The sequence below is a fragment of the Capra hircus genome, chromosome 6, assembly GCF_001704415.2.
Source record: "Capra hircus breed San Clemente chromosome 6, ASM170441v1, whole genome shotgun sequence".
In the NCBI taxonomy this organism is placed as follows: Eukaryota; Metazoa; Chordata; class Mammalia; order Artiodactyla; family Bovidae; genus Capra; species Capra hircus.
In genome coordinates this window covers 69,395,162-69,407,725 of record NC_030813.1, presented here as the reverse complement: position 1 = coordinate 69,407,725, position 12,564 = coordinate 69,395,162, and the positions used below count along the sequence as shown (strand labels likewise).

The following is a 12,564-nucleotide window of genomic DNA, read 5'->3' as shown; positions in this document are numbered from 1 at the left end:
ATTTGATCACATTTAAAGTGTGTGGATATATTGATACAACCATGGAAAACCAGCTGTATTAACTGAAGTATACCCATCTGATCCACTGGTTTCACAACTGGGCATATAGCCAATGGAAGCGAGTCTACCAAAAGGCATGTGGTAGACTGTTCACAGCCTCATTATTTATAATGGCCCTAAATATCCTTCAAAGTAGAATGGACAGAGACGCAGTTAGAGTCGTACAGAACAGTAAAACAGAGGAAGGGAAAAAAAAAGATTGAGATTTTGGACGATGTTGAACTAAAGAAGCTAGACACAAAATAGTGTATCTGTGTATATGACATTCAAAGGCAAACGAAAAATTAGCTGTACTGAGAGAGTTAAAAGCAATGGTTTGCTGTTGTAGGATTATTGATTAGGTAGGTATCAAGGGAATCTTCTAGAGCGCTGGGTATATTCCATACCTTGATCAGGGTGGTGGTTACGTGGATAGATGTAAAAAGTAACTGAGCTACATACTTAAGATGTGTATGCTTTATTTTATGTTATACTCCTCACTTTCCTCCTCCATTGTATCTGAGGCCTCTGAGTCTGAAACTGGTTATATCTTCTAGGTAAGTGACCCCTCTTTGTTGTAATGCCTTGTCACATATTCTAGGCAAAGTGTTTGGAGGAGGGGAAGAAGTTTATTTTTATTGTTTGTTTTGCTCCGTGATTTAGTAAGTATTTTTCTAGTCCTATATTACCTTCCAGGAATTTATACTTCAATTAAAAAAATTTTTTTAGCGTATCTGCTGCTGCTGCTGCTAAGTCGCTTCAGTCGTGTCCGACTCTGTGCGACCCCATAGACGGCAGCCCACCAGGCTCCCCCGTCCCTGGGATTCTCCAGGCAAGAACACTGGAGTGGGTTGCCATTTCCTTCTCCAATGCATGAAGGTGAAAAGAGAAAGTGAAGTTGCTCAGTTGTGTCTGACGCTTAGCGACTCCATGGACTGCAGCCTACCAGGCTCCTCTGTCCATGGGATTTTCCAGGCAAGAGTACTGGAGTGGGGTGCCATTGCCTTCTCCATTTAGTGTATCACCATAGTATTATCATATATAAAAAAGCCAGAATTCTATTATAGCTATAATTACCTGAATATTCTCCCTTCAGTTATTTCTGTTTCCTGGTTTAACTAAGTACAGTTATATCTCCCAACTGGAAATTTTATTTAGGCTATATTCTAATATGTATGGATTTATATAGCTGTATATCTTTTTCATAACTGGGGAAATTTGAGTATAGGCTTTCTTCTTGGGATAATGAGAATGTTCTGAAATTTTATAGTAGTGATGATTACATAACTCTGAGTGTACTAAAAACCACTGTATTGTACATTTTAAGGGTGAATTTTATGATATGTGAGTTATATCTCTATAAAGCTCATGTTAAAAAAGAAGCTCTTAGGGACTTCCCTGTGGTCCAGTGGCCAAGACTGTATGTTCCTAATGCAGGGGGTCCTGGTTCGATCCCTGGTCAGGGAATTAGATCCCACAGGCTGCAACTAAGAGTTCTCGTGCTGCTATGAAGATTCAATATGCTGAGTACTGCAACTATGCCCTGGTGCAGCCAAATAAATAAACAAAATGATAAAAAAAAGAAGAAGCTCTTAGTAATAAAGGTTTTATGGTTAAAAAAAAAAAATTCAGGACTTCCCTGTAGCTTGAATGGTAAAGAATCTGCCTGCAATGCAGGAGACTCAGGTTCATTCCCTAGTTTGGGAAGATCCTCTGGAGAAGGGAATTGCAATCTACTCCAGTATTCTTGCCTGGAGAATCCCATGGGCAGAGAAGCCTGGTGGGCTACAGACCTTGGGGTCGCAAAGAGTCAGCAATTCAACCAAAGTTTAAAGATAAATCAAGACAATCTCCTAAAATGTTGAAAGAACAGGGCATTGAAAATATGATACAAAAAGCAAAGTATATAGAAAACCAATTCAGGAGACCGAAGAACTATTGAAAGTTTTAGAGAGAAAAAGTGGAGGACAGGAAATTAGTAAGGAAAGAATGTGAGACTTCCCAGATGTGAAGAAAGACATATCAAATAGTAGAACAGGCTTAACTGAAAAGCAAGTGGAAAGAATAAACCCCTCTAAACTAGACATCATCACTATGACTCCTTAGAGTACAAGAGAATGAAAAGATCCTATGAACCTCTAGATGGAAAAAAGGAAGCTCGTCTACAAAGGAACAAAAATAGGACTAGCCCAGGTTTCTTATGAGCAATGCTCAGCCAGAAAATAATGAAGCAAGGCATTGTTTTCAACCTTGAATTGTAGATCTGGATAAACTATTATTAAACTTGGAGGGCAAGAAAAAATCTTTTTAGAGATAAAATGAACTTTGCTTTCCACACACCTTTTCTGAGGAAATTACTTGAGATTGTCCAGCGAAACAAGGCAGCATAGCAGGAAAGAAAAATCCGAAATTTAACCAAACAGTGTTCCAATAGAGGAAAGCAACAGAATCAGTTCCAGGCTGCTGACTACACAGAAAGGCCTGGAGAACAGCCCGCCCATGATGGGACTGGAGAATGAAGGGGTTTGGTTGTAAAGTATTCAGGGAGGGGAAAAAGCAAAACAAAAACCCCCACAGCTCAACTATACCTCAGTTAAAAGAAACAACAACATAACCTGGACTTCAAAGATGAGACAGTGTATTTGAAATTAGGAGACTTCACAGCTTTGATTAAGGCAGGGAATTCAGCTCCCCCATCCCCTTAGAAAAATCCCATAAGCGTTCTAGGACCAAAGTATATGCATAAGGAAATGCAATCATAATTTGTACCTTGGGTCTGTCATTAATAGTTATATAGTTCATTATGATGGAAACACAATAGACTGATTTTGAACTGTTTGAATCAAGCTATACGAAAAGCACGTACAGTCGTCCCTGGTGGCTCAGTGGTAAAGAATCTGCCTGCCAGTGCAGGAGACATGAGTTCAATCCCTGGTCTGGGAAGATCCCACACGCTGCAGAGCAGCTGAGCCCGCGGGCCGCAATTACTGAGCCTATGTTCTAGAGCCTGGGAACTGCAGCTACTGAGCCCATGCACTCTAGAGCCCGTGCTCTGCAACAAGAGAAGCCACGGGAAGAGAAGTCTGCACATCGCACCTGGAGAGTAGCCCCCACTCACTGCATCTAGAGAAAGCCCTCACAGCAACGAAGACCCAGCACAGCCAAAAATAAATAAATAAAATTATTTTTTAAAAAAGCACATAAGACTAAATTACGGTCATAAGACAAAATATAAATGCTATCCATCTTGATGAAAGTAAAAGTACAGATGATTTAAAAGATGAAAGGAGGAGATACAAAGTAGAGGGGGGGCAAAGAGGGATTAATATCCTCTGCTCAGAAGACGAAAAGCCATAGGATACCATCTGTAATTGACAGAACAAAGAAGAAAGTTTACGAATGTAATGTAAATTACGAAGATAACCAACAAATGGGGAGGAATAGTGCTCGAAGCCTCTGTCAGTTTAGAGACTATCTCACGATCTCTTTGTTGTGTATTCCTTTCCCTTTGTAATTCCTTTTTGTCTTTCTGATGAAATGAGATGAGGATATAAACCCATGTGTTCAGTCTACCCTCTCAATCTTTTGTACATTATTTACAGAACTCTGAAAGTATATTTTGTACACAAGAGCTTTCTATTGTCAACTGTAGAATTAGCATTGGAGCTTTTCCCTGACCATGCTGCCTACCAACCAATAGTTATGTTTTAGTAGCATCACCACCTTTGTCTACATGTTAGTATGAGCACTTTTGCTGTAATTTACATGCATTCCTGGAAAACTTGTTTTGCAAAATCACATACTGGTTATTAGGGCTCATGATAAAAAATATCATTAGCAGAAGCCCATTTAAAAATCTATACAAATTTATAATTAGAGCACTAACAACAAAAAAAAACACAAAATCTTGATTAAAATACTAGCACAGTTCAAAAGGTATGCCAATTTCCTATAGATAAAGAAATGTTACAGTGTATTTGGGACTTCATGTGAACAAAAGAGTTGAAGGTAGCTCACTGGAAGGGAATGTAAAGAGAAGTTGAGGCTGTTTGTTAATGGAGGCAAAGGCAAACTGCACTGAAGATCGGGGAGGACCAAACAGGAAGCACTTACAGGACAGGGCATATGATCAAGCAGAGCTAAGAGGAAGAACTAGGAATGCAGTCAGGACTCACTTCCTCTTATGGCTTGCAGTGTTCAACCATGTTTGCTTACTTTGTGTTCAACTGCTCTTATTTGGCGGCACAGGATGTTAAGTGACAAATGAATAGATGTGACTTTTTGTGTAATATTAAAAGTATTCTTGTTTGCCAGTTGTGTGTCGGTTAATAAACCAGATTTTTAGCAGAACATGTTATATTTAATTATTTTAATATGCTTTGTCTTTATTATATTAGAAGAGTAATTAAAAAGTAGACAAATGAAATGCTGATATTTGAATTCTGGGAATACATGTCTTAATACATAACTTTGTTTATTCAGATTTCACATACTAGTTTTCATTCACAGTTTCAAGACAATGATGAATAAAAAACATGCATGATAGTGTTATTATTTGTTATAGAGTTTTTTTTTGAAGAAAACATTTAGTGGCTAAATATACTATTTTAGACAAAATTTCTCATGATTGCTTTCTACCATTAAGACACATTTTGAGGATTAAGTCAAACCTACCACTGACAGAATGCTCTTTTTTGTTGTTGTTCAGAAAATCAACAAAAAATCATATATGTGTAAATATTTTAAATACATCTTACCAAGCCACAAAACAAGTTCAGAAGTTTCAGTCACTCAGTCATGTATGACTCTTTGTGACCCCATGAATCGCAGCACGCCAGGTCTCCCTGTCCATCACCAACTACCGGAGTTTACCCAAACTCATGTCCATCGAGTCGGTGATGCCATCCAGCCATCTCATCCTTTGTCATCCCCTTCTCCTCCTGCCCTCAATCTTTCCCAGCATCAGGGTCTTTTCCGATGAGTCAACTCTTCGCATCAGGTGGCCAAAGTATTGGAGTTTCAGCTTCAGCATCAGTCCTTCCAATGAACATTCAGGACTGATCTCCTTTAGAATGAACTGGTTGGATCTCCTTGAAATCCAAGGGACTCTTAAGAATCTTCTTCAACACCACCGTTCAAAAGCATCAATTTTTCAGCATTCAGCTTTCTTTACAGTCCAATTCTCACATCCATACATGACTACTGGAAAAACCATAGCCTTGACTAGGTAGACCTTCGTTGGCAAAGTAATGTCTCTGCTTTTGAATATGCTATCTAGGTTGGTCATAACGTTCATTCCAAGGAGTAAGCATCTTTTAATTTCATGGCTTCCGTCTAGTTTATAAATGTATGTAGTAAGTAGAAAGGTAATTTCCATAATTCATTTGAATACAATGGAATTAAATATTATAAGCATCATAGACAATATTAAAATATTAAATCATTTTATTTTCTAAATCTGTCCCTTTTCTCCCAAGCAATAATTCTATTTTACTGTTTCAAAATATACATAGAATTAATGTTGTTAAAGTTTTCCATTTTTTTTTCTTAACTAAATATCAGAAGCCTGTTTCTCTTTCTTAAAAACAATATTTTAAAAAAAGAGCCTAATAGATTTTCTTACTTGAAAACTAGTTTTCAAATTTCAAAATTGTCCCTTTTCACAGAGTTCCTATATATTATGTCTTGATATAAAATAACCTTTGTTTTTATGACTGAAAAAAAGTGTGTTGGCAAGCCTTCTTGGGTTGACATTTTTAAATCACTATGTAAATCTACCTGAGAAGTTTTTTTTTTTGGTAACATGAGATATGAATAAATGTTCTGTCTATTACTTTTTCAACACCTGGTCCTAGTTGCTTGCAGTTTTAGTTGAAATAAACTGGGAAGATTTCTCAAGTTGTTAGTCTTATTGTATAACATTTTTAATACTCAGTTAGTTAATTTTACTTGTTTTATGTAAGATTCTGATTAAACTTATATTTTAAAATGTCACTAGTCTATATTTTAAAGCATTTGTGTAAAGTACTCTTTTAATAAATTTAAATTACCATGTTTGGGATTTTTACCAAAACCCCCCTGCTTTCATGACATGTATAAGAAGTGTTAGTGGCCTGTCTATGTAAGAAAAAGATATGCAGAGGGAAAGAGACTAGAGCAGCAAGGGTGAATAATCGCTAATTCACAATGTAGTATTCTGTTGGCAGTTCCTATTATGAAATATAGCCATTTGTTCTTTGGATCTCATGCTTTATGTTGGAAAGTGGTGCTATGTAAATATGGTTGTTGAGTCCAAGTCTGAGATTGGAAGATGCTAACTGAATAAAGTTTAACTATATTTTTGAATTGAAGACATTATTATCTTTAAGTTGAACATATGGTTATTGCAATTGAAATCGAAACAGACCTGATGACTTTCTCTGATGGTTTCCATTTTTTTAGGTCTCTCTAAAGGGCAGTTATGCTATAAACGGATTGTGTGTATTCTGAGCCTTTTTAATTTCTTCTTCTTCAGATCCTGGAGATAGGGTTGGAGAGGTAGGCAGTTATGTACCACATAGACCCTTTCACGGTTTCAAGACTTGTTAGTTGTTGCCTTAGCAGTACTTGTCACAATAATGATTAAGTAATTGTTCATGTAATTGTTCTATGACGATCTCTCTTGGTCAACAAAGCTCTGTGTGTCCAGGGACTACACTGCCATCAACTGTAGCACAATGTTTAAAGAAATAAATGGAGCTCACTGCAGTGTTAGATCTGAACCCATTTCAAGTGAAAATTTGTTTTCACATGTTTAATGTGTCAGAAGATGTTCTTGTGTAAAAATGTTCATCCTCTGCACAAAAGATCCCATCCCCTAAGAGAGTGACATGTAATGAGCTGGATTAGTTAGGAGAGCATTCTGGGAGTCATTTGTCTTCCTTATTTGCTGGCCGTGAGGACAGAGTTTTCTTTGATTTGTTCATGGGCTTGTGCTTAGCAGTAAGAATAGTCCCTAGCACAAAAACATGTGTTGAACCAATGGATTAATAAAAGTTAATGATACTCTTAACTCAAGAAAGCAAACAACTTAATAAAAATGAGCAAAGGATTTGAACAGACACTTCACCAAAAAAGATATAGGGTGGCAAATAGGCGCATGAAAAGATGAACAACATTATTAGTCATTAAAAAATCCAAATTAAAACCCTAGTAAGCTGTTGCCTATTAGATAACCTATTAGACTGGCTAAAACCAAAATACCTGGCAATACTAAGGCTATTGAGGATGTGAGGCAATAGAACTCTCATTTGTCACTAGTAGGATAGCTCACTTTGGAAATTAGTTTGTCAATTTCTTGTAAAGTTAAGCATACATTTAGCATATGATCCAGCAACCCTAGAAATTTCTTACGAAAAAACTGAAATCGTATGTCCACAGACACATACACACATAAAATACTGTATGAAGATGTATATGAAGTTTTTATTCATCATTTCTAAAAATTGGAAACAACCCAAATGATCATGAACTGGTGAATGGATAAGTTTAAACAAACTATGGTTCTTACAACGGATTACTACTCAACAAGAAAATAGAGCAAATTACTGATACAAGCAACAACATGAATGAACACAAAATACCTTATGCTCAAGTAAAAGAAGCTAGACTCAAAAGGCTATATGCTATATGATTCCATTTATAGAACATTCTGGAAAGGAATAACTATGGGACAGAAACCAGATAAACACAGACAAGTGTTCACCAAGGACTGGGGATGGGAAAAGAGAATTGACTATAAAAGGGGAACTTTTGGGAGTAAAGGAAATAATCTATCTTGATTATGACTGTGTTTTTGTCAAAATTCATAGAACTATTTTGAGAACACCCTGAACCAGAAAAGAGTGAATTTTACTGTATGTAAATTATACCTTAATCAAGCCAACTTAAAACCAAGCAAAGAAGGGGTTAATGAGGCTCTTCTCTGTTAGTACTTGAGCTAGCAAATTGTTAGCTTGCTGCTTGAGAATCAGGAATGAACTATGCTTTACCAAGGGACCAAAGAAACTAGTGAGACTCAGCTCTGTACTATTAATTTCCACTGTTCTTGCCTGCCGCCAGCTGTTCTTACTGTTTGAAAATGAAAGTTGCTCAGTCATGTCCGACTCTATGTGACCCCATGGACTATACAAGTCCATGGAATTCTCCAGGCCAGAATACTGGAGTGGGTAGCCTTTCCCTTCTCCAGGGGATCTTCCCAACCCAGGGATCAAACCCAGGTCTCCCTCGTTGAAGGTAAATTCTTTACCAGCTGAGCCATAAGGAGTGGGTAGCCTGTCCCTTCTCCAGCGGACCTTCCCAATCAAGGAATTGAACCAGGGTCTCTTGCATTGCTCTTTACCAATTGAGCTATCAGGGAAGCACCATATAAGTGGGTAATAAGGGCACTTTAGAATCCTTAATCTCTCCAAAACATGCAATAAAAAGGTGGAATATATTACGGGCTTGTAAGTTTCTTGTGACAAGGTCTTTATTTTTTGTGTATTATAATCTGTAGCAAAACCACTAATTGACAAATGCCATTTAGCACGATGTGAGATACTGAACTCTCGCTTGTTTGCTACCCCATGGAATTGCTATGAAAATCAGAACAGGACATGCGCTAAATAAATACAGGTAGTTTTGTTGCCAAATATTAACAAACCTAGGCATAGCAAACAAACCTGGATTTTAGGCATCAGAGGGTAAACCAGGAAGACAGTGTGGCTGAAATGTACAGGAAGGATTTACTGGCCTTGCATTTGTGTTTGGCTCCGTTGCACTCTTCTTGCCCAGTGAGGAGAAACTGTACTGGAGTTCTGCCCATTGCATTGATGAATGGCAGGAATGAGATCTGACATAGAATGGGAAGTGACTAAACGGAAGGAGTGCTGTTTAGGAAAAGGTTGGACTTAGAGGTCTGAAAGACTGAATCTTCAACAGGGTTTGTTTGTGTTTTTGGTACTCCAGCGTTTAATGAGGTGACAGTCTTGTTCTAGATCTAGGTGACCATGATAGTAAATGCCCTCTCACCCACAAGAAACCCTTTCTTTGGATATCTCATCTTCCAGGGTTTTTTCCACTCTGGTTCTCCATACATTTTTGTTCCAACAACAGTCTGCTTTTATGCTCAAGGATATTGTCATAAACCCATTGATATATCAATGATAAAGTTTTAGCTATAGTCCTAACAGATTTCTCCTTTGCTTTATATACGTAACACACACAATTGGAAACCTTGCCTTTTTGGCTCTTAGATTGCTATATCATATGTCTTGCAGAGGTACTCCACGTTGACCTCAAGAAATATTTATTCATAAGACTTTATTTGAAAATGCATTTATGGGGTATTGCAGAGTTATGAAATGAATCCTAATAGCAATATGGCTTTGGCAAGAGCACTTCACATCTGTTTTCTTGCTTGTAAAATGCAGTTGGTAGTTTCAACTTTGCTGTTGTCACCATGTTGTTTTAAGAGTCACAAAAGCTTAGGAAAGCTTGCAGTTGACTCTGAAATTTTGTGCTGATGGGAGATAGTGAAGAACAGGGAAGCCTGGCGTACTGCAGTCCGTGGGTCACAAAGAGTCAGACATGGCTGAGCAACTGAACAACAACAAGGCAGTAGTAGTATTAATAGCACGCTCCTCTTTATTTTTACCGCTCCCAGAAGAGGCTGCACTGATATATTGTATGTTTTCCCAGGGAGAGTCACTCCGGGGCAGCTCATGTCCTATATTCAGCTCTTCAAGAACAACCTCAAATCTCTAGGGAATCACTGTGGGCTCCTACAGCTTGGGCTGGCCACTGTCCAAACTCTGAAACACCCACAGACTGCCAAGTGGGACAACTTTCTGGCTTTTGAAAGGCTCCTTCTCCAGGTATGTTGCTCTGGGAGCTTCTTGGGATATTAATAATTAAAGTTTTTACTTCCAGGGGAAAATTTAATATTTATTATAATCTGAGTAATAAATCATATTGTTGACATGTGCCCTATATCATATTCTGTAAGTGCCCCCAATTTAAAATGCAAGTAGCAGCTTTTTCTATTTTTTTTAGTTTTTCTACTTTTTTTTTTCTCTTGACAGCAATGTCTTTGGCTTCTCACTCAAAACTTAGATAAATGTTTTTTTTTTGAGTATTTAACTAAACTTTGAAAACCTCTTTTTGATTTTATGCCATTTGGACCTTTCTTAATCTTTATGGCATCTTTATTCAATCCTTGCTACTTTTCCTGTAGAATATGCTACTTTTTACCCTTCTTCTGTCAATAGTTTCTAATCCTTAACAACATCTAATAACATGTGGCTTAAAATGATGTTTAATAACAGATGAAAGGGAGGCAAACTCCCTTTGTAGTTTTATGAAGAGATATGTACATAGGGTATGGCCTTTTCATTATTGTTAAAATATTTACAAGGGATACTTTAAAAAACATGTATTTTTAAAATTATAAGGTATTTTGAAACAAAATATTATGAATATTTAGGTATTTTACACATAGATTCAATATAATTTAATAATTTTTTATATTTATATGCATTTTCATTAAAGAAATAAAACTAGAGGTAAAGTTGAAACATCTCTGATACTTCACCCTTTCCATGCTCTGATTCTCCTTTTTCCTTTCCTGGGATAATCAGAAGCTTGATTCCTTGTTTCTACATATTTATTAAAAACTTATTTTTCCATAAATAATACAGAGTATTGTGCTACGGGTTTTACTTTTTATGTAAGTGATGTCATATTATAAATATCCCTGAACAACCTGCTTTTCCCTCTCAGCATTCTGTTTTTAAGATAATCCAAATTGACATATACAGATTTAATTATATGAATATTCAACAATTTAGCCAATCCATGTTGATATATAGCTAGACTATCCCACATGTGTGTGTGTGTGGTTAGAAAGAATGAGATGAATATCCTGGAGCTTGTCTTCTGGTTTACATGTGAGAGAGTGTCTCTAGGGCACATACCTTGGAGAGGATTGTTAAATTTGTTGACCATGCATATTGATGAGTTTAAAAAATATCTGTGACCAAACTGACCACTAGATTTTTCATGGGTATTTTAATGATTCTAATACCATATGTAAATTGAATTTTCTAATTGCCTACTGGTATACTGGAACACTCTTGACTTTTGATTGGTGATGACATGTCCAACAGCCTTGCATTTTGCATTTATATTTGTTATCCAATTTTTTTAAAAAAATGTTCATTGGAGGATAATTACTTTACAATGTTGTGCCAGCTTCTGCCATACAATGATGCGAATCAGTAATGAGTATACATATGTTCCCTTCCTCTTGAATCTCCCTCCAGCTTCCCACCTCCTACCCCATCCTACCCCTCTGGGTTGTTACACAGCACTGGGTTGAGCTTGTTTTCCTTTTTCTTGCTGTGTATTTGGTTCTCCTGTATTTCCTCTGCTGCTGCTGCTGCTAAGTCGCTTCAGTCATGTCCGACTCTGTGCAACCCCATAGACGGCAGCCTACGAGGCTCCCCCGTCCTTGGGATTCTCCAGGCAAGAACACTGGAGTGGGTTGCCATTTCCTTCTCCGATGTATGAAAGTGAAAAGTGAAAGTGAAGACACTCAGTCGTATTTCCTCTGCAGGCAGTGATATCTGTAAATAATAACAGTTTTGTTTCTTCCTTTCCACATGTGATAGCACTTTCTTTTTTTTTATTTTAATTTTAATTAGAGACTAATTACTTTACAATATTGTAGTGGTTTTTGCCATACATTGACATGAATCAGCCATGGGTGTACATGTGTTCCCCATCCTGAAACCCCTTCCCACCTCCCTACCCATCCTATCCCTCAGGGTCATCCCAGTGTGATAGCACTTTCTTAGTGCACTGACCAGGCATACTAAAACTTGCAGTGAAAGTAGGTGTTTTCATCTTATTCCTGGCTATAAAGAAAATGTTCTAAAGTTTTACTGTTAAATATTATTTTTTGTTTTTAAGTTTCTTCTTAATTGAATTTTTCTGAGTAATTGTTATTGCTATTTTGTCATGCGTAAGTATTGAATTTCACTTAATACAGAGTCTGAATTTTTAGATGTATATATATATGGGCTTCCCAGGTGGCACTAGTGGGAAAGAACCTGCTTGCCAATGCGGGAGACATAAGAGATACAGGTTTGATCCCTGGGTTGGGAAGATCCCCTGGATGAGGGCATGGCAACCAACTCCAGTATTCTTGCCTGGAGAATCCCCATGGACCGAGGTGCCTGGTGGGCTGCAGAGTCAAACATGACTGCATGCAGACACACGTGCAGGTGGGTTTACTATGGTAAACCCTGTGAAAAATTCATAACCTATAAAGAATTCTTTTGGTAGCCTATGAAGAATTATTTTTTTATATTCTAGCAAGACAGTTTGATTTAGCTTCCTCAATTAAATGGGAATAAAGTACCTATATCACAGTGTTATATCATCAGGATTGAATGAGATTGCATATGTATATCACTAAGTTATACTGCTTAACATATAGTAAAT

General features: G+C 37.2%; 1 protein-coding gene across 1 annotated transcript in view; it reads left to right on the top strand.

Annotated features, from left to right (window-relative positions):
* Positions 1-12,564, top strand: part of SCFD2 (sec1 family domain containing 2) — a 399,990-nt gene that overhangs the window by 62,260 nt on the left and 325,166 nt on the right. Inside the window, exon 4 of the mRNA XM_005681611.3 lies at positions 9,760-9,935. Coding sequence (XP_005681668.2) covers positions 9,760-9,935 — 176 coding nt within the window. The remainder of the gene's footprint in view (positions 1-9,759; positions 9,936-12,564) is intronic.